At 40.7% G+C, this 25,830-nt stretch overlaps 1 protein-coding gene and 1 long non-coding RNA gene across 2 annotated transcripts; both read left to right on the top strand.

The window, feature by feature from the left end:
* The first annotated feature begins 79 nt into the window (after positions 1-79).
* On the top strand, positions 80-4,408 carry adcyap1a (adenylate cyclase activating polypeptide 1a). The gene is made up of 6 exons (XM_030079368.1): positions 80-175; positions 437-541; positions 1,389-1,523; positions 2,308-2,412; positions 3,455-3,589; positions 4,131-4,408. Exons 2-6 carry the CDS (start codon positions 444-446, stop codon positions 4,285-4,287), a joined length of 630 nt encoding a protein of 209 aa, XP_029935228.1. The 5' UTR covers positions 80-175; positions 437-443; the 3' UTR covers positions 4,288-4,408.
* A 7,874-nt stretch (positions 4,409-12,282) lies between these two features.
* Positions 12,283-23,638, top strand: LOC115379078 (uncharacterized). The gene is made up of 5 exons (XR_003930192.1): positions 12,283-12,324; positions 12,458-12,523; positions 14,416-14,522; positions 21,648-21,733; positions 23,559-23,638. It is a non-coding gene; the product is annotated as an uncharacterized LOC115379078 (long non-coding RNA).
* Positions 23,639-25,830: the final 2,192 nt, after the last annotated feature.

The following is a 25,830-nucleotide window of genomic DNA, read 5'->3' as shown; positions in this document are numbered from 1 at the left end:
TGGGCGCGCGGAGGGCTGGACACTTGGAGACAAGCACAAGGAGACGGGAGAGGCGCTCCACTGAGGGAATAGAGGAAGAGGAGAGGAAGGGAGAGAGAGACAGAGATAGAAAGAGTTCCTATCTCACTCTCCCAGTTGAGCTCTTCAGCGGATCGCGTCCAGCGTCTCGCCACTGGTAAGAGCGGACACTTTCCACGGTTTTTACGCAGCGTAAAAGTGGGAGACTTGGGGGGACAGACAAGTGTGCCTGTTTTTGAGATGCTGCTGCACTCACAGGCGTGAGGTTAAAGTTTTATTGAACATCCTGTGGGGCGAAAAAAAGAAATAACCTCTAGTCCAATGCATGAACGAATTATTCTTATGAAAAGATAGACTGACAAGAAGGCGATTTATAGACTTGTGCATACTAATAGCGTGTTTTTGTTTTCTTTTGCAGCAGGACAATGTCTAGTAAAGCGACTTTAGCCTTACTCATCTATGGAATCATAATGCATTACAGCGTCTACTGCTCACCCGTGGGGCTTAGCTATCCTAATGTTAGGTATGTATGCTCTTAATCACACTCTCAGTGCCAAGTTTCACACATAGGAGTGAGGGGTTTCTTTACTTTTTCTGTCTTTTTTTTTTTCATTACTTTTTGTGACCTTGCCATTTGTACTCAGCTGCAAGACGACGCGCCTACAGGCAATAAGGACTATTTCTGAGATAAATCTAAAGGTACTGCTTCTCAGTTAGTCATATTGGTAGGTATGGCCTATATTGAATCAACTTATCATTGGATCCCTTGACAGCCAATCTATAGAGATGCTTATATAGAAATACATGCGGAGGAACACATTCCCGTGGGAGCGGGCAGCCTGATATAAATTACTAAAGCTGCACTGTGGTGGGTTACAATGTCCCGGTCTTTCTTTTGACGCAGCCGGCAACAAAAGTAATTTCTTTGTTCGATGAAAATGTATAACTATAAAAACATTTACATTTCTGGTGATTTAAAGTGGCAAAGGTTGGTGCTGAGAACTGTTTTCACCTTCAGAACTGAAGCAATTTCATTCATAAAATCTCTAAATCAAACCAAAAGTAGCATTTCAGGTGGATTTTTAATGGAGATGTGTTTTTTTTTTTTTTTTTTCTGAGTATTTGTAATTGCAGTGTATGTATGTAAGTCAGCTACGTATAACGTAACCATAACTCTCTTAACTCTTTTACTAATTTATCAAACATTTTGGTTAATGTCAAAACATCCTGTATTATGCTTTTTTCAGTCTAAATTTTCATATTTCGTTTCATTTGGTTTGTCTTAAATATGCAAACAATATTTAAATTTACTGGCGCTCATCAAAGACAGAATTGCAGATTGTAAAAATCAACATCTGTAATTTTTTCAGACTTGACGATGAGGTTTATGATGAGGATGGAAATTCCTTACCGTCCCTGGCATTTGACAGAGACCAAATGGCTCTGAGGAGCCCTCCGTCTGTAGCTGACGATGTCTACACTTTGTATTACCCACCAGAGAAAAGGTGACTATCTGTATCATTCTTCTCAACCATTTTCTCAGCGTTGGAGACATTCATACTGAACATTTCATTATTGGAGTCTGTTTCTGTTCATATATGTTGTATGTTTTGTGTTAATTAATGTAATGTATCGTCGAAAACGCATTTTGTCAGTAACCTTCCAACACAAAGCAACACACAGCATTGTTTTTAACACGTGTTTCATCAAATCAGTTTGTATTTTAAATAAATTCCCAGGGGTGAAACTAAGTCGATTAATCCTGCTTTTATCAAACAGGATGAGCACCTGGAGAGAGCATCTCCCAAAATCCAAGAGAAAGAAATTATTGGCCTCAAGTGTGAACGAAATTAGTGAGATCTGGCTGCGTGTCGAAGCGCTGAAGTTACACTGCAAAAGCGCACACCTTGACAAGCCATTTAGTCCCATAGTCTTCTTCTTATTTTTCTCACAAGTTAAATGTGCTGCCAGCGGGGCAATTTCACTTGTTTCGGGAATTCTGCATAGAAACTAGTGTCAAAATCAGGAAACAGGCTGAATTAAAAGGTAAATTACGCGACTGTGATCAAAGAATGGCGTTTGATTCAGGAACATCTTTGAAATAAATCGATTTTGATGGGAGACAAGTGAAATCATCTCAAACGAGTGGCAGATTGTTCACTTTCTTAAGACCCCGATGCCAGACGAAATGACTTGTCAAGATGGTTATTTTTTTTGCAGTGTAGTTCAAATTGTTGCCTATTGCGCTGGGTGTGTGGTGATTTACTGTCTGGCTATCTATTATCCCAGAACGGAAAGGCATGCAGACGGCATGTTTAATAAAGCCTACAGGAAAGCGCTGGGTCAGTTATCAGCAAGGAAATATCTCCATTCTCTGATGGCAAAACGTGTAGGGTAAGGACATCTTCTTGGCTGTCATCTCTTCTTTTATGCCACTTATATTTACTGTGTTCTGTCCTATGTGCGTTTTTTCCTTTGAGCAATCTTTGTAAATGCTCACAATTCATGCTGTTACTCGTACTGTATGTCTGCTGGTCCCATTACCTCCCCAGTATGGCTGGATGAATCAGACGCCCTCGCCCACTGAATTAGTCTTTATTAATCTTATAATATCGTCACCGGGAGCGCAAACGGGCGTTTGATTGATATGGGAATTATTTCCTTCGCCCGATGTGTCGCTGGGGCGCAGAGGGAAGAACCCGCACAGGCTAAAATTTATTTCCGTATGAATAATTTATAAGATTCAGTCCCAGTGGTTCCCGATGGAAGGAGAGGATGCAATTACTCTAGCCTGATGAGTAGGCCTATCACCAACTATTGCATATCGAAAATATATGGCAAATCACCCTGGAATGGGCTAAAAGTTACACAAAAAAAGAGAATATAACTGTCCCCCCCAAAAAATTTAGACTAACAGAAGAGAGAATAACAAAGATGCTCTGTGCAAAATGCTCTGATTTGAATGTCCAGGCATTACACTGCACCAGAGGATGCACTGTCCAGGATAAGGTTAAACAAAATGCAGATTCTGGCAAAGATGTGTCTCAAATGACAAACCCAGCCTTGATTTGGATGTACAAGCACTTCACAGCACTCGAGGCGGCATTGTCTTGCAAGAGATTGGACAATCTGATATAGCTCCATGTAACATAGTGGAGCAAAGATGTCTATATATGGGAAACCAGCCCTTATTTGGGTGCCAAGGCATTGCGTAGCACTATAGGCTGCACTGTCTTGGAACAAAAGGTGAACAAGAAAAGGAGTTAGGCATATTTCCCCAACATAAAAGCCATAAGAGGGTGACATAAAGATTTCTTCGACCCTAATTTGAGTGTCCAGGCTCTCTCTGCAGCACTGTAGGCTGTGTTCAGGGTAATGTGAATGCAAGCATATTAATCTCATGGTAGTGAAACCTGCCCCCCTGTCTCTCTCACAGTGGGGGGAACACAGTGGACGACGACTCAGAGCCTCTGTCCAAGCGACACTCAGACGGGATCTTCACAGACAGCTACAGCCGCTACCGAAAGCAAATGGCAGTCAAGAAATACCTGGCAGCAGTCCTTGGGAAAAGGTATAGACAGAGATATAGAAACAAAGGACGCCGGCTGGCATATTTGTAGCACCTCCCCCCTCTCCAAAAAAAAAAAAAAAAAAAAAAAAAAACAACAACCCAAACTTAAGTGTGTGCAGCCCCAGATGAAGTCATTTTGAGATATCTGAACAATCAGTGGATCGCTTTTGTGTTCTTAAACATGTATTTATGTATGAAGTAAGCCATTAAAATGAATATTTTGATAATAATATTGTTTTTTATTTTGTACTTCAGCACTTGAGGACACACATATCTACTTTGTGGACCAATTTTTTTGTTCATTATAATATAGCCTATATTTATGTATTCATTTATTTATTTATTTATTCTTTCTAGACCTATTTACTGAGGGGAGAAAATTGTTCATATTACCATAATGCGCCAACGAAACCTGTCTTTTAAACATTTAGTGAGCAGATATTATTGTGAGGAAAATAAATAGTTTAAAAGACAATCAATGTATTGAATGCTGCTTTTTGGAAAGTGAAATTAAGAGTTTAGTTGTCTTTATTCACAACAGCCTTGAAGACATAGGTTTTCACCAAATCCTACAAGGCATAGACTTTGATGCCCTCCCGGACGGGGATGAGTTTGAGGCTTTTTTGGGAGACTTGCTGAAACAGTTCTCTCCCGAATTTCCGGTGAGTTTCAGGCTCTTTCCTGAGGCCGTGTCCTGAGGGACGTCTCATGTCCCTCTTTCTCTTCTCACCTTAACCCTTAACCCTGTGATCTTGCTCCAAACACTCAAACCCAATCTTCTTCCACCTCATTTGTGCTCCTGTCTCTCTAGAGTCTCACACATTTCACCTTGATTTCCTCCTGTATCGCCTACAGTGCATACAGGATGAATGTGGATGAATGCAGAGACTTTGCTTAGACCGATATGTTATACATATCTGTGTTCATTGATACAAATGGTGCAGATTTATCACAGCATCCTGTTTGTGGATGCAAGGATGATACCTGTATTGCGATGATTTAAAAGAAAAAGTATTTTAATAGATCTGGACAAGACCAGATATGAGCCCACTTGGCTTTAAAACCATTCAACATGCCAGTCATCCATTTTTTTAGAAGTCATACAAGGACTATAATGGGATATTTGTCAAAAATCCCGTAACTGAGATGAGGACCAGAGTACTTTTGAGGTTTTTCTTGTCCTTTTCTTCTGCAGTGTTTACAGAAGTGAGCTTACACCTTTGACTCATGTAAAGTGCCAATCCTGTGTTTCTACTGAGTGTATTTTATGTTTGAAAAGCTCCTACAAAACCTCTTATTCTGCTAAAGGTTTTCCCATGTCTCTCTGCCCATATAATAAGTATCACAGACATGCAAAGCACCATCAGGCAAATGAAAAAGAGAAAAAAAAAAAAAAAACAATAAAAACAAATGATACTTGTTACATGGTACTTTATTAATCAGTTTGTCCTTAATGAGAGACACATCAGGCAGATTGAACTTTTGTGTTGAACCTTCTTGGTCTATTGTGCTTCCCTTTCTGTCATGTGAACCAATGTAAAACTACAGTAGATCGCATGATTAAAGTATTTGCACTAGCCACCGAATCTGTGCAGACTACTCCAGCTAGATGGTTTTGCTTGCTCTCTGACTACTGCATACATATCTGTGTTTTCTGGATGTTGTTTTGTGTTCTGTTCTCTTCCCCGACATTGATACGCAAACTGTATGTTGAACATAACAGCCTTGTTCCCCCATTGAAGAATCCTCTGACGAATGTACTTTACTGTTGGCAAGAATCTCTCAGTCTAATGTCATGCTTTATCCTTTTGGCTCTGCTGCTTAACCAGCTGCAAGAAAGATTTTGTAACACACTTCTATATTGTATATTAACAAAAGTTGTGATTGGACAAAGTGGTCATTTGCATTATCTTTATTTGCACCATGGCACAAAGGCTACCACAATTGACAGAAGTTAGTTTCTGAGTATCTAAATAAAAGAATAAGACAAAAGTACAGAGGGACAAAAGGCAATACATTAAGAGATATATATATAGAGAGAGAGAGAGACAGAGAGAGTGAGTGAGGGAGGCATGGGAGGGGCTAAATGATCAAGAACTTGTTGATTTTGGAAAGAAGGAGAAGTTTGCAAATCAAACCTTGTAAGAGTGACAACCCACAGATCTCACAGAATAAGTTTCAGTGGTGGAGGAACAGTCCCAGTCCTAGCACCTCCCCAAGTCTGCACACCTCTCACCAGTGCTTGACTCTAGCAATGCAACAGGCACAATTTGCACACACAGTCAGCATTAGTCCTCAAACAGCAGGATAAAGATTCTTCGATCTGTGCCTGGCTGATGAGTCGTGTTTATGGTATCAATCTTTCTTTAATTCTGCATTCCCCTCTAGGCATTGTGACGCGGGAAGCAGTTTGCGGCTGTGGTGCCTTGCTTCGACTTTAAAATCGCCACGAATCACAGATGGCTATTTAGTGGCCCTACAATGCTGCACATCATCAGCTTACATCCCACCCCTTTGTTGTTGTTTTTGTGTTGCACAAACATTTGATAGAATCTTTAGTGCCATCGAGCTTAGCCTTCAAGCATTCCTGCTTGTGCTACTTTCCTTTGCAATTTGTTTTTTAGAGCACTAGACTTAGATTTTTGTGAAAGATAGAGGCAAAGATCATAATTTCCTACTCTCCATGAAACATTATATGTATCATATTGAAAGCGCCAATAGCCTTACTAAACATGAAGATAATCTTCAAAATATATATTTAAATATATATTTACTGTGTAGAAAATGAATATTAGAGTACTATTACTAATGGCGATCCTCAGGGGTCAAGTCTATAAATGTTTAAAAAAAAAAGTGTTGTAAGATTTGTATGAATAAATTTTTGTAAACAACAAAAATTTCGTCTAATCTTTGAAGCCAATATCACCATAAGTATGTAAGTTAAAACACATTCAAGAGGATGATTTTTAATGAAAAACTAGTAATAATAACTTAAAATAAATGAGTATTTTCCTCAAGTGATGGTAGAAGGTAGGTAGACACAAGAAAAGAGAACCACAGTGAAAAGCTGGGAGCTGAAGAACTTACCAAACAGATCACATATAACCAAAGCATTAATGACTAATATTGCAAATATGTCAAAACACACATCACACCAAGTATAAAACATTCACTGCGTGCTGAAATAAATTGAAATAAATAAATTGAGGAGTAACCACACACTTCCTCTCTCCATCGACAAAGATGTCATGACGTCTTGTCGTTGTGGGGAAAGTTAATACCTATGAGCTGTTACAAAGCAAAAACCAGTATTCAATAGAAACAAATGGTAAGCTGGAAAAAGAGGACCGAGCTCCAAGTCTGTGCCCCATTTTCATAGTGACTCAGTGGCTTTGGCTGTGAAAACAGTGACACCAGTTGGCTGGGTGTCTACCTCCCTTTGGGACAGCATGAGTAAAAAGACGTGGGAGGGATCGCCCAACCAGCACCACCCGCTGGCTCGCTGCACTTTACACCACTCCAGGACTTCAGCAGTGACCAACAAAGGCCTGTGCTACTGGAGGAACAGTTGGCCAGTCTCAACACGGCTGCATTCATGTTACACAAAAATGTGAAGCAAACGGCTCGATGTGGCTGGGCTTTGACAAAGCAAAACGCACAGTGAGGAAGTATGCAAATGCATTCACAAAAAAAGGAGTGAGAAAGAAACGCCTTTCCTGAGAAAAATCGAAACCCCATGTTAAGAAAGCAAAATGTGATAAACTGGTGGAAATTTCCTATATGCACTGAAAAACTGACTCAAATATGAAGTTAGTAGGTGCAAGTATTTTAAAGCACCTTACTAATGTGCATTTTGCAAGATCAACATTGCATTTATCAGCAGTAATTCAACACTTTCTCACAACAAAAGGAAGATTATATTTGTACTGCCACATAGCCTGCTTTTTAAACCAGAGCCCTGTGGTGAGGATAAGCTCCAGCATATAGTGAAAATGTCCATGGGCAGGATGTTAAAGATACAATATGGGTGTGATAATCCAAAGTGGAACAAAGCTATATTCAGTGCATGATATAAGGGAAACTGTCAGACCAGAGAGGGTTGCATACACAACAGCATGTTGCAGAGGTGATATATCAGAGGCTTCATCAGTCCAGTGTGACCGCCTCCTGCTGAGACCCCAGGGACTGCCACGCTGTGGGTGCCCCACACCCTGTTGGTTTTCTGACTCCTTTAGGCATTTGGAAAACCGGTATCCACCCACTATCACCTTTCCCCCCCAAGTAGAGCCTTTTTACACTTGTCTGTCATCCCAAATTACAGCTAATGATCTCAAACTGAGCCCCCATATCTCATAATATCCCATAATAGGCCACCAAAGAGCGAGACCTTTCCTACACATCCTACGCACAGGCTTGTCTGGACCACCCATCCCCTCCCCAAGCTCCTGAAAAACCTCTTTAAAGGCATTCAATTACAATCACATCACTTGTGATTGCGAGGAGGTGCGCTATCACACCAAGTCCCCTGGGCGCGGTGTGGGATGTCAGACTGGGCGGCCACACAAAGCTCTCCGTGTCTCTCTCCTCCCCTGTGTGCGTAATAACCCCCTCTCAGACTTGACGGCGGGGCTTTGATTTTGTGGCTGCGGCCCCGGCTCTCAGCGGAGTGCACAGAGACGATGATCAATGGGAGTGATCTGATTCCTCCAGCTCGTGCCAGACCCCTTCTTAACCCCGCTAACCCAATCAGCCAGCGTTGCCAGGCAACCGGCCCCAGGAGGATGCGTTGGGAGTGGGCGGGGCACCGACGGGTCTTCCTGGGCACCCAAATATCATATTGGATATATTTCACTCAAATGGCCTCAGTCTCAGCCACAGTGTCTCTTACTGGCTGAGACAGGCTGGTCGCAGGGAGGGGCGAGTGATGAATAGGCTCTCAGGGAGGAAACACAGAGGTTGGACAAGGTGTGGTAATTCATAAAAGTGAACAGACACACAGACAGATGCAGACAAAGACACACATGGCTGGAGCTCTTACAAATACACCATAAAACTAAGGAAGAGTCAAAGCAACCCTCGCAATCTCTGTCATGCAACACAGACAGGCAATATCACCATAAAACAAAAGTGATTTTGTAGAGTGCATCATCGGAAATGAATCAACAGAGAGGCAAAGAAGGATACATAGGGAGAGCAAGAGAGGCAGAGAAAATCAATCAATCAACTAATAAGGGCTTTTGAAGGAACATGCACACAACCCTGAAATATTTGGATTGAAGCTGCCGGTAGCTGCTGTTTTGAGCTGATGTTCAATAACTTCAAATGCTGCCATTTTCGAACCAAAAAAAGATTCAGCGCTTGGAAAATTGGTGCAAAAGCTTCTGAAACAGCATTTAGATCATCGTGTCCATTGGAGGTGGTTGGTAGCTCATCAAGGCGAGCTGACCTACCTCATATATTCAATGGCAGAGAAAGCTCTGGGGTACATTATTGCCTATAACTGAGGATTGAATGTCCAAAAAACAATTTAACGAATAAATAAGATGTGCAAAGAAATGCTTATAGCAGGTTTTACAGTCTGTTTATATGTAGAAGTGATCAGGGGTGAACTTTGGTCACACCAACAGTGAACAATATTGACTGGCCAAAGTCTAATGGACAATGTAAAGGCCTATATAGCCAAATATATCAGTTTAATACTTGTAGTAAGGCTGTCTTGGTCTGCTACAATGCTGTTAAAGGCCACGGTATACTAGCATCTGTAATTAATTTCAGGAGTTTCATGCAGACAAAAAGACATGCTTACAGAAGAAATAAAGCCCGGCAATTGCTTTAGACTCAGCAGTGCGCACAGGCTTGCTGACGGAACCGGACCAATTCATTACCGTCTGCAAATTTGTCTAAAATATCACGTGTTTTATTTGTGGAACGGTGCATACATTTCCTTTTCTAGTTTAAAGCCTTTGCTTACATCTCTGTTCCACAACGAATGGCTTCAAGGCAAGGCTGGGTGAGCTTTTCAGACGGTAGCTACAGCTTTATAACTTTAAAACAAAACATATACTAAATCAGCCGCCTGAATCCTCATTTTGCCTTTGTCACTCTTCCACTCCTGGACGTTGTTGTTGTGGTTGCAGTTCTCTTTGTTTTTATGACAGCAATTTCCAGTTTAACATTCGGTTGCTGTTACCCCTTCAGCCTCATGCACCCCTGCAGGTGTGGACAATAAATAAATGATTAAAAAAGAAAAAAAAAAAAAGGGGAGTACACTCAAATTTGTATGAGTGGCCTTTGTTTGACTGTGTCTGTTTCAAGTTCAACGTCACTGCTACTATACGGCTGCCTTTTCGTAGTCAGGCTGCTGCACAGTCGAAGCTCCCGGCCCCAGCCCAGGATCCCCCCTTGCTCCTCTGGGGGTCGGGTGAGTGACAGCTTTCTGGTGGGGAATCCGCACAAAGCCCTTTCATCATGGCTGCCCCCCGGGCCCTGCCTGACTGACAGCAGAACGGGGCAGAAGTGCATCCGTGCTCCGGAGCTACACTCCTGTATTTACACTACTGAACATGGGCGTTTTTTTCATGTCAGCCCTCTCAGAGATTTCTTGTATGAACAGACTTTGAATCCAACTTTGAATTGGAAAATATAGCAGGAGGCATATTTCTACAAGAGTAATCAGGACCTGGGATTTCATTAATAGGTATTTTGACTCTTGGAGAATGTTTTTCATAAGCGTATAGCACAATACACTCCAATTCCCTGATTTCATCAATTTAATTATTCATGCCTATATATAGGTATTTTGTGCCATTGTGTTGAGCAGTTGATCAGTGTGCACCAATCCTCTCTCATCCCTTGTATATTTGGTATCAGAATTTGACTAATACAGGTTTTTGAAGGCTGATTTTGATACTGATATTTTTGTTTTGTGACGTTGCCAATAGTAATTATTTTGTGCCAATACTAGCCTCTTTCCATTTTTTGTGCAAAAAATATACAAGGATCCCAATCGTGAACTTGAAAGGGTGACAAAATCTCTGAAACAGCATTTAAACCACCTTGTCACACCAACGCTCTCCATTCAAACCTGGACTAAATAAATTATTTTTCGGATTTGCAGCAGTTCTTCAAAACATGATGACTCACCACACCTATTCAACAGCAAGGGGAAACCTGGGATCACACTCCACATGCTTTACGAAGAATTGATTTAGAAAAGAGCAAATTACATTAATGGGTAATTACATGAATAAATAAAAGAAGAATAAAGAATGGATCAAATTTCCCTGCAAGCTGTGCAGGCCACAGAGGAGCCTCCATCTTTCTGGAGGTGGACCACACGACTTGACTTGACTTCCCCTTCCCTTTGCTCTCTGTGTGTGCAGAGGATGGATACTGCTGATGACAGGTCACAGGAGACCTTGTTAAGTTATCAGCTTTTTAGCCCAACCTATCCGGTGGCCTTTGTGCAGTGAAGGTCCAGGTGAAAGCGCCATTATTAGTGCTCCCTTAGCAATATCAGCAACACACTTCAAAATCATCAGCATGGCCATATTGAATTTTTGTATCCTTTTATTCATCCGCACACACCCATCCCATTTTTTTTTATATATTCACACCCCCACTCCACCCTTTCAACCTGTTTCTATGGCGACCATACAGTGTTTAGGGGCCCAATTAGCGTCTTTCTAGCTCAGATGTCATGGCAGTCTGGGATCAGAGGCCAGAGGTTGGAGACCGTGTTTCTGGATTATGGCCGTACACCCAACACTCATTACTTGGCTGTCAGCTGATCCCTGATGTCATTTCCTCACATCATTACAGGTACTGTAGGCGTAAAGGTTAAACTTCTAGTTCATTTATATAGCACAAGTTTTTGCACCAAAGTCCTTCACAAACAAAAAAAGTGACAAACAATACAGAAAAAAGGGACAAGTTTAAAAAGATGCAGATTAAGTAGCAATTGTATAAAAAAAATGTATGTCTGTGTGTGTGCAAGAATATATATATGTATGTATATGTATATGCATACATATATTTGAAAATATGAGCAGAGCAAATGTAGGTTTTGACAATAAAACAGAATAAAACAGAAATTAGCACAGGTAAAAGCCAGAAGTATAAAAACGTCAACATACATTTGGGTAAGGTATGACAGATGAAGATGGTGACCAAAAAAAACAAAAAAAAAAAAAACAAAACTGATAAAAGATGAAATATGGAAAAATGGTTACAGGCAGAATGAGTAGGATTTGTTGGCTGTGGTTTGTAACACAACCTTCAAAGTTGGCTCCTCCTCCCTGGCTAAGCTAACTGCTGGAAGTGAGTTTTTGTGTCCTATGATGGCATTGGAACAAAATGACCACCCAAAATGTAACATCGCCGACCTCTGACAAAAAAAAATAAAAAAAAATACTGGCCTGCCAGGACCTACCTGTCCAACAGAAAACAGGCCAGCACCTTCATCCTCATCCTCTCCCTCAGCGCCAGCAGGTGAAAGCCAACCCCAGTTTCGCCTCACTGCATTTCCTGTTTTCTGTGGGCCGCATCTGCGATTTTTGCAGCTTCTTATTGGATGTCGTGCTATCAATCTGGCACTGCACGCTGTGATTGGCTGGGAGCTACACACCCACTGCCCAGAGGCCGACTCCCAGAAGAGTCCTGAGCTCAGCAAAACAAAACAATCCAAGCAGAGGGCAGGGATTCTGCAGACACACACACCAACACACACTTGGAGCGTAAGTGATGGTCAAGAGGCATTCTTTTTGTGAGTCTATGCATTGTTTTGTAGGAAAATACTCCTCATTCTGCCTTTAGGAAAAATTAAAAGCCATCAAAGTGCCCAAAAAACTGTCTATTGGCCTCTCGCAGGCTATTCCAGAGCCGAGGAGCTCTGTCCCGAGTCAAGAACAGGGGATGACCGACAATCCACAATGGGTGAGCATAAGGGACCTAAAGAAGGAGGGTTGAGACCAGAGAATTTTGAATGAATCCATGAAACTGTGTTCAACTGTGCACACACAGGCCACATCATCACGAGTATGGATCTACTGTCTGTCGCCACAGTATCGATATATCTGCATTATATTGTCTCATGAAATTCTCACTGAGAAAGCACCGTGGCTAAGTGGCTATAAAAAGGAGGCACAAGGGATGAAGGAGGTCACAGACACACTTTAGGAGGCAGATATGTGCACAATTAAATCTCACTGTTCTCTGCACATTACAATGTGATCTTATTCACCGTGTTTGGAGGTGAGAGAAATGAGGAAAGTAAAGCAATGAGGTGTCTAGTCTTGGTGGTTTTGTGATCTAGATGTTCATCATTCATCCCACACCAGTAAGACGGTAGTAATAAATCAGTCCAGTTATTTGGTCTGAACCGTGCTGGAGAAAGAGGTGGAGCTAATTTATCTCACTTGTGCTGACGTGGGTATACCTGTCTGTGCCCGGGCTGTTGTTGAAGGAAGAGCGCCCCAAGAAAAGATAAATCATACTCTACAAGAATAGAAACACTGTCATCTCTAAAAAAAGAGTCAAAAAGTCAGGTACACATTAATTCTCTGCACTGCAGTTACGCACATCATTCAGATAATCTGGCCTCATTTGTTTTTTTGTTTGTTTTTTTTTTCTTTCAAGTGTATTAAAAACAATGCACTTACGTTGAGAAGGAGACAGGAATGCTTGCCACCGAAGCAAACTGCGTCAGATCTCAGCTTAAGGATTAAAATAGGATGCAAAAAAATCACAGAGATGTTTCATTCTGTGAAAACAACTTTTTCAATGACAAATATGTGTTTCCTCCATCTAAGTAAAAGTCTAGTGTATTTTTGGCTATAGAATTTAATTAAAGCTACGTACGTTTTTCATTAAAATATCAATAAATGAAAAAAGGATTGTCACTGTCTGGTAAAAACCCCTTATGTTTAGTTTTGTTGAGTTTCATATTGTCATGCCAACTGAAGGATTACAGGCTCCTCTGAAACTGCTCTTACACTGACCTAAAACCACTCTCCCATGTGGGACTTGACCTCGGTGTAAATGGGTTACCTGGCATCTCAGTTCCACATTCTGCACCCGAACACAGTTCTGGGTAATTGTCTTTCACAGGAACTCACAGGAAACGTCGGCTTAAAATGCCTTTATTGCGCAGTGGGCATCGTTACATTAAAAACATGAAATCGGCCTGCTGGTCTCAGGTCATTTCGGATTGGGCTGCTAATCTGCATCCGATGTAGGTTTGATGATGCAGGACATGCTTTACATTTTAGTTTGCCAATCCAAACCTGTGCAATATGATAAATTACCAGTAAATCACCATATTTTAGTTGCAGTTCACAGTACAGTTGTAATGAGAGACACACAGGATTTCTGCCGATGTAAATATCATCAACCTGCTGTTTTTTGGCAAATAGTTCCAGGTTAAAACATACATGACCGGTGTAAAAGTACTGTAAAGATCTGAGAAAATTCAAGGATCTCTTGGACAATATTAAGGTTTAATATTAAGCCTTTAAAAGACAAGCCAAAATGCACTGTCAGCAAGCTCAGAAAAAAAAAAAAGCTTTCCCTTAGTTCCTGGAAAGTTGACTACTTGAGGTTTTCACCCGACAGGAACAGTATATTCCACATTACCAGTCTGTGTTTTTGTCTGTGACCCTGTATAAATGTGCTTAAATCCCACCACTTGACCCAAACTGGCTTTTCAGCGAGGCACAAAGCAGTAAGAAATAGAGCCGCATGGCTAAATGTGCAGCAGACATGACCCGGTCAAAATCATAGATGAACATCAACATGTTTTCTTTTTTTTTTTTTTTTTTCTTCCACAGGTTGGCTGTATTTACCGTCTACCTCCTCAGTGCATGCGGTGGCTTTGTGGATGCCGGCTCCCTCCGCTTCAGGCAAGATACTGCTTCAAACTCGACAGCGTATCAAGGTGAGAGACGAGTGCTGAGGCGGGAACCTGACCAAGTAAGGAGGCGGGAGGCGAGACTAACAATACATCTCCTGCCTCAGGGCATAAAGTTGCACATTGTCGCATCGAGTTGTAAAAAACTTATTTTCCATGTTCAAGATAATCTCTGAAATAAATACATAGTATATAAACTTTATTTGGCCAAATTCCACTCATTTTCAACACAATATTTTCCCTGGGTGGGCAGTTTGTGAGTGGCAGCCTAATAAAATTTCATGGATTGTTTCCTTTTTAGTGGCCACCCTCAAACTAATGCATACATAAACAGCTGATGAATTAGAAACATAATTAGATATGACTTAAGCAGAAACATATTTCGAAATGAGCTGAGCATAAATGCAAGAGCACTTTAATCTGCTTTGTGTAACAAATTAAATTCCTGTCATACATGATTAGGGTTAGGCTTGTTCTGAACAGTATCCTGTCCGTTGTTAAGCAAATGAGTCATTCATGCCTTTTTGGATTTTACATCTCATTATCGCTCTCATGAAATGTAGCTGAACATTTTGTTCCATAGCGCCCCCATTTGAGAATTTATATGCTGTCATCTTTAAGGATTTATCTGGATGAAATGTCTTTCAAAGTTCCTGTAGATTTCCATTCTTTTGGCTGGTTGAAGCTCCTAAAATACCAAGATGTACTGTTTATACAACAAGAAGGCATTTTATTCCATGAATCAGTGAGATAAGGACCAAAAATAGCAATAGGTTTCTTTGATACTGAGCTGACTGGCAGACTGACAGCTGATGACCGACTAATTAACAGCTGCTCGATGACTGAAGATAAACTTTGGATGTAGCATCAAAGCTACAGCTATGCCAGTCAGACTCTGAATGAGCGCGCTATCATTCATCTTCCTCCCTGCCTGTTTCATATGTATCTTTAATATCTTCAGTTACTAAAATAGATCCTCTATCTTTAGCCATTCACAGTTCATCTTTTTAGCAGACAGCGCTGTGACTGTTCCTGAAATAAAGTCTCTTGTCTTCTCAGATTCCCCCTTAGGTAACGCTGCAGGGCTGGAGTGTTGATGAGGCAGCAGGGAACAAATGATTGCAAATGAGAGCTTTTTCAACAACCGAATTGCACTGACATCATTATTTTATATCACCCAGATGTTGAATAATTTAAAAATAAACTAGTCCATATTGCCATAAATACAAAACCGGGACAACTATGAACAGCTCAGCAAGCCAACAGCTTGCGATTTTTTTTTTTTTTATGTACGGTGTGTGTGGTTAAGATCTGGAACAGTTTACATATTCTTTTCGTAAGATCTACGTGTCCCCGGATGTTTAAAAAATACATGATATTCATTCATCTATCCTATCCCTCCACACACACAAATTGCTACAGCACAACAAACAGCCCTTTATGTCAGAATCAGCACCATTCCTATGCAGCAATGAACCATAATGTTAAGCTTGGAGTGGAAAGGCGGCGTATTAAAAAAGACTGAGTGTGCAGTATGTGTTTGACGGCTCTAAATCATTCAGGAAGGCCCTGTTCTAGGTGTCTGCAGGCATGTGGAAGGACGGCACTCTCGGGTATCACCCCATGTACCTTCAGTTCTTCCTGATATCACGTGGCTCCGTGTGAACCACTCTAATTATGTCATATATTTGTCCGATAACCTCATCAACCGCCGTGGTGACTCTTGCAGGGGCCCACAAAAGAGTCGTTTTTTGAGATGGATGGGAACAGCACGGGCCACACTGTAAAGGATGTGTAGTAATCCATTTTTAACTCCAAACAGATGCATTGTTATAAGACAGTGGTATCCAGGCACCCATACTGGCTCCTATGTCACATAACTAGGACAGTCCATCTTTTAAACCTTTTGAAAAAACAATGTTAGAAAACTGTCTAATGAGGTAGAGTGGCATTTATTTCTAACAATCCCTTTTTCTTACTGGCCCAACCTTATTATCTAAAGGTTATTGAGGAGCCTACAGAGAGTGCCAGTAATTATGAGGCCATTCCTAACATCCAGATATCAGAGTGGTGTGCACAACAGCCGCTAATGGTTTCACTATCCGCATTGCCATTGGAGCACGGGTTCCATTTCGAGCTTGATATCTGTCTCGAGAGGAGTGGTTGTAGTCGAATCATGTGACCTTGAGTCCGAGTCGAGTCACGAGTCCTTAGTGTTCAAGTCGAGTCCAAGTCACGCAAGTCACCTGTCCATGTCTGGGTTGATTTTTAAATTGGGCTCGAAGCTGCTCTGTTTGTTTTTAGTCTTTGGTTATGTGCTTAGCTTGTTTGTGGAGGTTATGTTTCGTCTCTTAGCATCTTAGAGTCAATCATTCAGTTCATGCAGTCAATTTTGTGATAATGTTACCAAACGTTAACGGAACTGCTGATGAGTACACAGCTAACCGTAGCTTACTTTTCACATTAACTCACTTACTTCTCAGGATGCATCCCTCAGTTGCTCCCTTGCAAATCGAACATTTAGCTGAGCTCTTAACTGAATCCATCATGAAATCCGTATGGGCAATCCACACCACTTGGGGACTTTCCTTTGGGTTCTTTGCATCCTGCACACTGCGAACAGGTGGGAGGAAGTCGAGCACGCTTACACTTGTAATGCTGCATTCAGCTACCTCATTAAAGTGAGTCTCTACAAGTCTGTATGGCAAAGAAGAAAAAAAAAAAAAAAGTTAGAGTCTGACTCCGAGTCATTAGCACTCGAGTGTTAGTTGTATCGCAAGTCATGAAAAAAAGGTTCCCAGTCCAACTTGAGTCCAAGCCCGGGTCTCAAGTACAACGAGTTTGGATGTAATGAATGCAGTGTTGATATGTGCAGTCTAACTTTGGCTTTCAGTTAGAAGGATCCAAAGGTGATACAGTTAATGGAGGTTACATTTTGGACTTGATTTATCCAAGGTGCTGTACTGGAGGCGCAGGACAAGCTCCACAACTACAACTCAATTCAAGTCTAAGGGGCCAAAACTCATCATTCATCTTTCAGTGCAGAAACCCACTCTACTTTTTAGGCAAATATGGTGCTACAAAAGGTTCACTTTACAAAATCAAGCAGTAGTTTTTTGTCACTGTTGCCAAATTCCCTCTTTGTTAGGATAATTGGCACAGCATCATAGTATTTCCCTCAACAACACGCCGCAGGCCTAACCAGGGATTACCTGGAGGTATCCTGCCGTTAAGCAACTGTTTGTCTAGCCATACTGGGTAGATTGTGAATACAGGTATATTAAGTTCATGGGACAGGGCTAAGTGACACAAATTGTCACTCCAGTTAAAGCAGAATCTGTTTCCTTTCCATTGATGCTGTGCTGAAATTGTAGAGCATCAACAATTTTTAGCCATATGGCTGTAACCTCATGGTTCACACTTGTGTGCGGCCCCAAAGGTTTAGTGCTCTTTGACGCTAATGATGGATATGTTATTAATAGCACCCGTTTCACCTGTGTGTTCTTGGGGACTCATTTTCATTTGTGCACAGAGATGCCCCTCTAATGACGCCAGAGGCACAGAGCCCTCACCTCACACTGAATTACATCAGCTCATATAGCTCAAGGGTACGCGGTCAAATAAAAACCTACCTGCAGGGAATCGATTCCCTCAGCCAGCACCTCTTACCATCAGCTGTCATTTTGACCTATCATGTAAATTAGGCTGCATGATAATGGTTCAAAAGGAATAATGGAAAAATACAATTTCACCAGCTGTAATGAAGGAAGTCACAGTGAGCTCTACTCACTTACTTCAGAAACCTTTCTACATACAGTGTTTAATTGAGATGATGCATCACGGAGAGTGTTTTCCTCTTTTCTCCCCTCTGCTTTGTTGAAATGAAGACTTGCTCATTATTGGTCCATTCAATGCAAGGGTGTTATGGTGTCAAATGAGATTTGTTTCACCATTACAAGAAATAATTGGTGGAGGCTTTCTCAGCAATTTACTCTCAGCCAGTGCTACTTCACTTTATGGTGAATAATTGCCCCTGTCTGGCTCACTGGGGTTACGGCCAGCATGGCTGCTGCGCACCAGCAGCCAAGGGGACAATGATACACAGTGCACAGGGCTCTTACTCTCATCTGTGCTATGTAGTGATGTCTTGTTTAATGCAAAATATTGTTTTAGGAATTTTAAGCAGAAAACAGTTCTGAATGCCCACAGGAACACTTGAAGAATTCATTCTGTGGAAAGAAGAGGTAAATATTAGCCCAGAATTGCTAAATCAAAACAATAAAAAGATAAACACAATATTATGACAGGTAGTCTTCGTATAAGCATATTCTGTGTTGATCAAATGTGCAGAAAGGAGTAAATATTTTCTTAAGAGACGATTTGCATTTGCATCACGATCTCTCTCTTTCTTAATCTTGCATTTTACATGGACGCTCTTGGCTACTTTATGTTTATGAAGCCAACTCATTAAACTATGCCAAAGCCTGTTGAGGATAAACAATGCGTATGAATGATCTCACAATCTCATCTAAGGAGGATAATCTATTTATAACACCAGCTCACAATGCTATGGATATGGCAGGCGCACAGACGTTTTAATAATCCCACAGTGAAGTATTACTTGGACCAAGCCAATGCTGTATTTTTTTTTTTTTTTTTCAAAGGATCTATTTGAATAGTCATACTGCCTACAGTCTTATCAGCTTGTCAATCATATGAAAGTGGCAAAAACTGTAAGGGCTGAAAGTAATTTTGAGGCCTCTGTGACTTATTTTCAGATGCTCCCTGTCTGGCAGATGACATTAATCACTGATTGGCTTTGTCCCATACTCCCTCCCAATATTTACAGTAGCTGGCAAGGCCTCTTGTTTATTGGTGTGTTTAAGAGCCACACTTTATTTGAGTTCCTGTCATAAAGTTTGTGATGTTGTCATTTCTTTTCCGCGGGACAGTCGTTCACAGTGAGGGTGGGCTCTGCGACCTTCATTCAGTTATTCACGAATGGCTGTTTACACAGAGCAGTCACATGCATGTAAACACAGTATATGGATCTGACTAACTGTATGTAATTGCAGGACTGCGTTCATTTTCCACATTAGAATTCTTGTTTAATTTGCTGGAAAAAGTAAACTGTGGCTACACTGACATTAGACCCGAGTAAAATGTATTTACCGGTAAGACAACTACGTTAGAACCTGCATGCTGCTTCTGTAATTGCATATGAACGTAGTCAAATTCCAATTAGTAAAATTCATCTCAGACCTACCAAGAGGCAAAAAAGAAACAAGGAGAGCCGTTAATTATTCTCCTTGCACGATCATGCCACAGATGCTTGATAAAAACAGACAAGATCCCAGTTATTGCTGTAACAAGATAAAACCGGAGGAATGGTCTGAATTTATTACTTTAATTAGTTTGCCTCACTTTTGTATAATGTGGCTCCAAGTGTGCACGACTCAAAAGCATTATGAGAAGAAAAAAAAAAAAAAAAAAACAAAGGTAAGTGTTTTATTGCTACAGTAAAAATTTTGTTACCCAGATTTATCATAAAAAAAATCATAGGACTAACTGTAGAAGAAAAATGTGCAGGACAGGCACAAAAAAAATGAATGATAGGTAGACATAAAGGAGCTATAGAGAGAACTGGAGTCTTCATTGGATATTTCATAACTTAATATCATGAGCAGACATCAGTTTGGTTAGCAGCACTATTAATTTAAGAATGTCTGGCATTTCTTTAGGGATTGCCCCCTCTCAAAGTCAGCGGACGGTTGGTGAAACTTATTGGCCTTATAACTCAGCGCAAAAAGAGACTGGAGATAGCAGCGCACATTGTGGATAACAAATTCAGAAAAAGTCCCCTCCCTTGTCTTCGGGTTATATCCAATATCTTAGACAAGCGTCTGCTCCTGTGACTTTGGGTCTTTTGGTCATCTGCTGTTTAATGCACAAAAGCAGACTCTTTTGATGGAGTTCCTTAAATGCTTGAGTCATCCAGCAACTGTGTGAGATGAAAAGCCAGGCTTCAATCCCGCCCCGGCCGCCCGGATGGGGAATTCATGACGTGATTGTGGCTCAGCAGGTGCGATCACACTCACTTTGTTTTCTCCGGTTCATAGTTTATCTTGTTGGACTTTTGTTTTTGGTTTGTTGAGGTTCAGCTTGTTCTAGTGATGACGTGTTTTGTCGACCAACCTGACATTACCTCAACCTTAGAGACCCTAGGCAGATTTCCAATGGATTTTTTTTTTTTTTTCACAGTTCAACTGCAAACCTTATTTTCAGCATAAAGAGAAAACCATATTGCAGCATTAGAGATCTAGCCAGGAAAGCCATGGCTCAAAAGATGCTAACTCGCTTCTGGGTTTTAGGAACGCAAACTGTAACACTCTATAATCAATTACAAGTTATGTTTCATATTACAAACATTGCATCGACCCACAAGTAGTTTGTTAATTGCACAGAGTTTGGGTAACTTGTCATTCTGCCAGGTTCGAGATTTTGGAAGGAGTGAAAACTGTTGGCCATCAGATGTCAACATCCATCTCTGTCTTCCCACAAAACTTTCTGTTCTTGGGTTACTTCCTGTGGTTGGTTCACTCAGAATAAACCACAATGCAATTTACTTGGAGGAACACTCAGACCCACGTTTTCAGGCGTCTTGGTGCACTTATTATGGTGCTGAGTTGAGCCGTTCTTTCTTATTCAGGCAAAGCAAACTGGAAGAGTAAATTCTCCAGAGTTTGAATAAGCTGTTCCGATATACCTTTTGTGAGTGCAAATCCATAAAATGAAAACATCTCCGCTTGGAGAATAATCAGGAAGACATAATGTTCCAATAGTCCAACTTTATAGTATTCAAATGTCTAATTCCATTTTGTATGTAACATGAGTTGAACACAGCAGGACAGGAAGCCAGATCTGTATCACACCTGCCTACAGGCCACGGAGGAAGCAGGCCTGATGTTATATTGATGGCCTTGGCTCGGAGTGGAGTCCTTCACTGTCTGCTAGCGGTGTCCTGGTTATACATGCCTCACAAATTTTTAGCTTAGGGATAGGATTTGAATAAAAATGTCATAAATGATTTAGCGATAAAAATGTTCCTGTCCTTATGACGTGCGTGCTTCTCTGTGTGAAACAATTTGGCAGGCTTTCCACGATGAGGTTCACCTCTGCTGTGACCTTGCTGCTTCCAGTGCAGCGGCAGCCGGCACAGTACAGTAGATCGTGATCTGGTGAGTTACGGCTATCTTTGAGAACTATTTAGCGTGCTCATTAAAATGAAAAAAAATGTCTTCCTCAACAACAAATCGTTGGTTTACACTTTTAAAAGATGCATCTCCGTGTTAAGACCCACCTCAAATTGAGTTTCAGCGGGAAATACATCAAATTAATGAAGCAAGAGCCTCAAAATAGATTTAACTGTGACTTTACCATTTAAAACAAGCACATACATTCATAAACTTGTCTATTCAGAAGAGAGAGGCACCTTTTGAAAATATTATTGCAAGGTTTTTTTTACATGCACAGTGAGGGGAACTAACTGAAATATTAATGATGAGCACTGTATGTGTAGGTTTGCACATCTTGCTGCCTAATATTTATGGCCCCTGTCCTTTTAATGGGTTAAGGGCTGCACCAGTAACCTTAGTGATAAACTATACAGATTCATGAATTATGAAGATGCCATTTTATGGGCTCCCAATCAGTTCCAGGTGAACTTTGTCAGAGCAGGAGGTAAATGCGAAGGACACAGCCTGTCTGAGAGCTGCTGCACTTTTCTGAGTTGTGATTGACAGTTTTTGCAGGCTCAAAAGTTAGTTTTGCGACACCAAGTATGTGCAATACACACACACACACACACACACACACATACACACACACAAAATCCTGGAATTCAGTGTGGAAAGGATGCATGAATACCTCAGCTTATTTGTCTCGGTCCCATTGTTAAGTGGTCTTGAACTCTGTCTAATACAGTTGAATCTGAAGAGGTCATAGAAATTGCAAATAGCAAATTTACTAATTGCCTAAATGGCAATATCAAATTATGCTACTGTGGTGTTCCCACGGGTAATTAGTTATGTTAATAAAAGACTTCCTCTGGTATTCAGGAGCTTTAATTAAGGATCAAGCTGCTTGGGCAACAATTCTCCACTTACTGTTGTTTCACTGTTTAGTCCCAATACAAAACAAGTGCATTTCTTTTTTTCTGACTTCATGATGTGAAGAGTTTCCTTCAGATTGATTACATGAAGTGAAATTCACTGTAGACTGTTACCAGTCTCATTACTTTAATTAAACATCAACGTTTTAGATGATATAAACAGGATTTTGAAATACTGAAAAATGAACGTCAGGCAGCAGTTTTTGTCATTTGATGAATTGTGTTTTTTGAAAAGTGGTTTAGTTTTAAAGTATCTTGTTCAAATGGGACAACATACTGAAATCCAGTGTTTTGAGATGCAAAAATGTGCCAATATTGTGAAGCAAAAGAAACAAAGAATATCAGCTACAGCTAGTTCTGCCATTTATAAGGACAACATTTTGTTAATTGTTTACATTCTAGCAAGCCAATGTTATTGCTAGACAGACTTTATGGCTCATAATTCTGCTCAGTCATACTTTGTTGTCATTAAACTTTTTTTTTTTTTTTTTTTTTTTTTTTTTTTTATTGTATTGTATCATGGCTGTATCGAACGGCCCTGTGGTATCTTGTCAGGTAGTTGCTGCAGAGATGATAAAGATGGACAGATTTAAAAACTACATCATGTATTGCAGATGCAGCTGGGTCTCACATGTGCACATCATGACTGTCATAGCAAACGCCATACATGTGTGACTGTGAGAGGTGAAATCTGAAATTTTGAGTAAATCTTTGGCTTGAAACAATGACCCTGTCAGTGTTTGTGTACGTGCCGCAGCGGAGCAGATGGAGCGTCCCAGTTGTCTTTTAATCTTGTTGACACTTTGACATTTTTATGAAGCAGCATGTCTGTTCGCATGCTCAATGACTTAAGGGTGGCCCCCGGTGATGTATCGGTATCACTTATGGATCAGGTGCTTTTCGGCCTGGACAGCCTGGGGTGAACTGCCCTGATCGAGATGGAGGGAGGAGGAAGAGGGTGGAGAGAGAGGAGGTATGTGTGTGTGTGGGGGGGGTGACAGCGAGAGGGGCAGAGTAATTTGCTCATGTTCATTCATTACCTTCATTAAAGTTTGAGGAGCAGACACATGCTCGCTGTCTGATTTATACTGTCAGTCACTGCAGTGATGGGACATTACATTATCCTTCCTCATCCAATCAGATTCAAGCTCGGGGTTTCATTACCCGGCGAGTGTGGAAGTCTCAATATGCAGACGAGATGCACACTGAAGACCATCCTGCACTGTCGCTGATGACAATTTAATGAAGATGCTACAACTATGCATTCATATTGGAAGATATGTATGTATATGTGAATAAAGAGAAGGGCTGGGTAAGAATAGATCACCTTTCTTCACCTTTCTTAAAATCTTCATGAGACCTTGACAGTTTCCTGACTCGTGAGTGAACTGCAGGCCTGCTCAGACTGTCTGCAACACGTTGATACAACATAATCACATCATCATCTGTGTTTTTACCTTTTCTGCTTAATTACAACACTCGTTAATGACCTCATATTTGTCTGACTTTGTATGCGTTTTTATTGGATTGTATGTATTTATTTAGACTCAGAGAAACAAAAGAAGTATTGGGATGAAGAGCAACTGGGTGAAAAGGGAAAAAATACTTGTGCAGTACATACTCCTGTTTGTGGAAACACACTTAAATATTTTTGTATTGTGATGAAACTTATAGCTCTGCTGTCAGAAGTCTGGACAAAAGCAGCAATTAAAAACTTTGTTGAACTGACAGGCAAAAAGAGAGCAAGTTACAGGTCTTTAAAATTACAAACACGGGTTGGACAAAATAACAAAAGCATCACATAAAAAAAGAATTTTAAAGACGCCCATTAAATGGCGTCTTGCGTCCATGATTTTATTTATTTCCAGCTGCAGCTGGATGTTGTGGCAGGACATAATGTAGGGAAGTTTAGCTCAAAAGTGGAAACCAACAGGAAATTAGTTTTAATTGATGGGATGGGTGGAATGGTGGGCTTTGTTAAAAAAAAAAAAATGTGAAGGTTTTATTGGTTGAAATTGTTATTTATGCCTACTGCTGCAGCTTTCCATTACTTCATGTCATTACTTTTACTTCCTCTTCCTTGAAATAAAAATAATGGGAGTTCATTTCATGGGGACTTTGTGAAATCACAATTAAATCACAATTAAAAAGGCATCAACAAAGATGAGTCATATTAAGTTGAATGCCAATTAGCAGAATGCATCAACTTTAAAGGTCCAATATTTTAACACTTAGAGGCATATTTGTACCATTAATGCATGTCTATTAAACACGTCTGTAATGATTTTGCCATAAATATTGTGTTTATGTATTTTTACTCTGCTATTCTCACACACCAGGCAGTTTTTAGTTCTAAGCATAAGTAACCGCCTATTAGTAATTAGTATTCATGAGCAAACACTGTGATTGCCTCAGTGCAGATCAACTAACAAGCCTGGGAAGAGATTTTGGGAAGAAATGGGTGGTGCAGGGGTGGAGTTAATTTTGCAAATTTTAACCAAAGATTATTGGTTATCTGGCTTCAATGAAGATTATGAACCAAATTCGGTCTTGCTTGAGAAGCAGGGATGAATTTGCTGTGGCTTAGCAAGAGCAATGGCAGTAGTCAGCAACTTCACATTTTCACAGCTTCTATTTAACACCTCTGAGTTGGAAAAAAAACCCCACAAAAATGAACAAACACACAAACTAAACACATTTTGACGCCTTGGGACCTTTAAAAAAGGTCTGACAATCACTGCTTTTGTATAGGTTTTCAAAGCAACATGGGGCAGCTGTCCAGAGAAGACAAATAATCAGTGCCTGAGTTGCAGCGGTTGCTCACGAAAATTGCAAATGTACTTGTCGCAGCCTGGGGAACACTTCATTCTTTAACCATGGTTATAGCGGTTGTAACAGACAGAATTTTTGGCTTAACACCATATAGTAGTGCACCGAATTGATCAACACCTCTGTTTCACAGTTTCATATTTTTTCCGCTCCCCGTGGAAGGCTCATTTGTATTTATAGGCTGTGAGAGACTTATATTCAGCATCAGACACAAATCAACTAATTAGAAGTTTGAGCCACACTCGTGATTCTGAGTGTGATCTGATGGGAAGTCAATGAAACCAGGTTGGATCAACAATTACTCTGCGGCGCTCTGTGTGCTAACAGAGCCCTGTG

Source organism: Myripristis murdjan, chromosome 20, assembly GCF_902150065.1.
Source record: "Myripristis murdjan chromosome 20, fMyrMur1.1, whole genome shotgun sequence".
In the NCBI taxonomy this organism is placed as follows: Eukaryota; Metazoa; Chordata; class Actinopteri; order Holocentriformes; family Holocentridae; genus Myripristis; species Myripristis murdjan.
This window is presented reverse-complemented; position numbering and strand designations above follow the sequence as displayed.

Bases quoted from the DNA above. Each gene is read 5' to 3' on its own strand.
- adcyap1a (XM_030079368.1), top strand. From the start codon at position 444: ATGTCTAGTAAAGCGACTTTAGCCTTACTCATCTATGGAATCATAATG. The intron at 1,524-2,307 runs GTGACTATCTGT...CTATTATCCCAG, and splicing joins TATTACCCACCAGAGAAAAG to AACGGAAAGGCATGCAGACG. The intron at 2,413-3,454 runs GTAAGGACATCT...TCTCTCTCACAG, and splicing joins CTGATGGCAAAACGTGTAGG to TGGGGGGAACACAGTGGACG.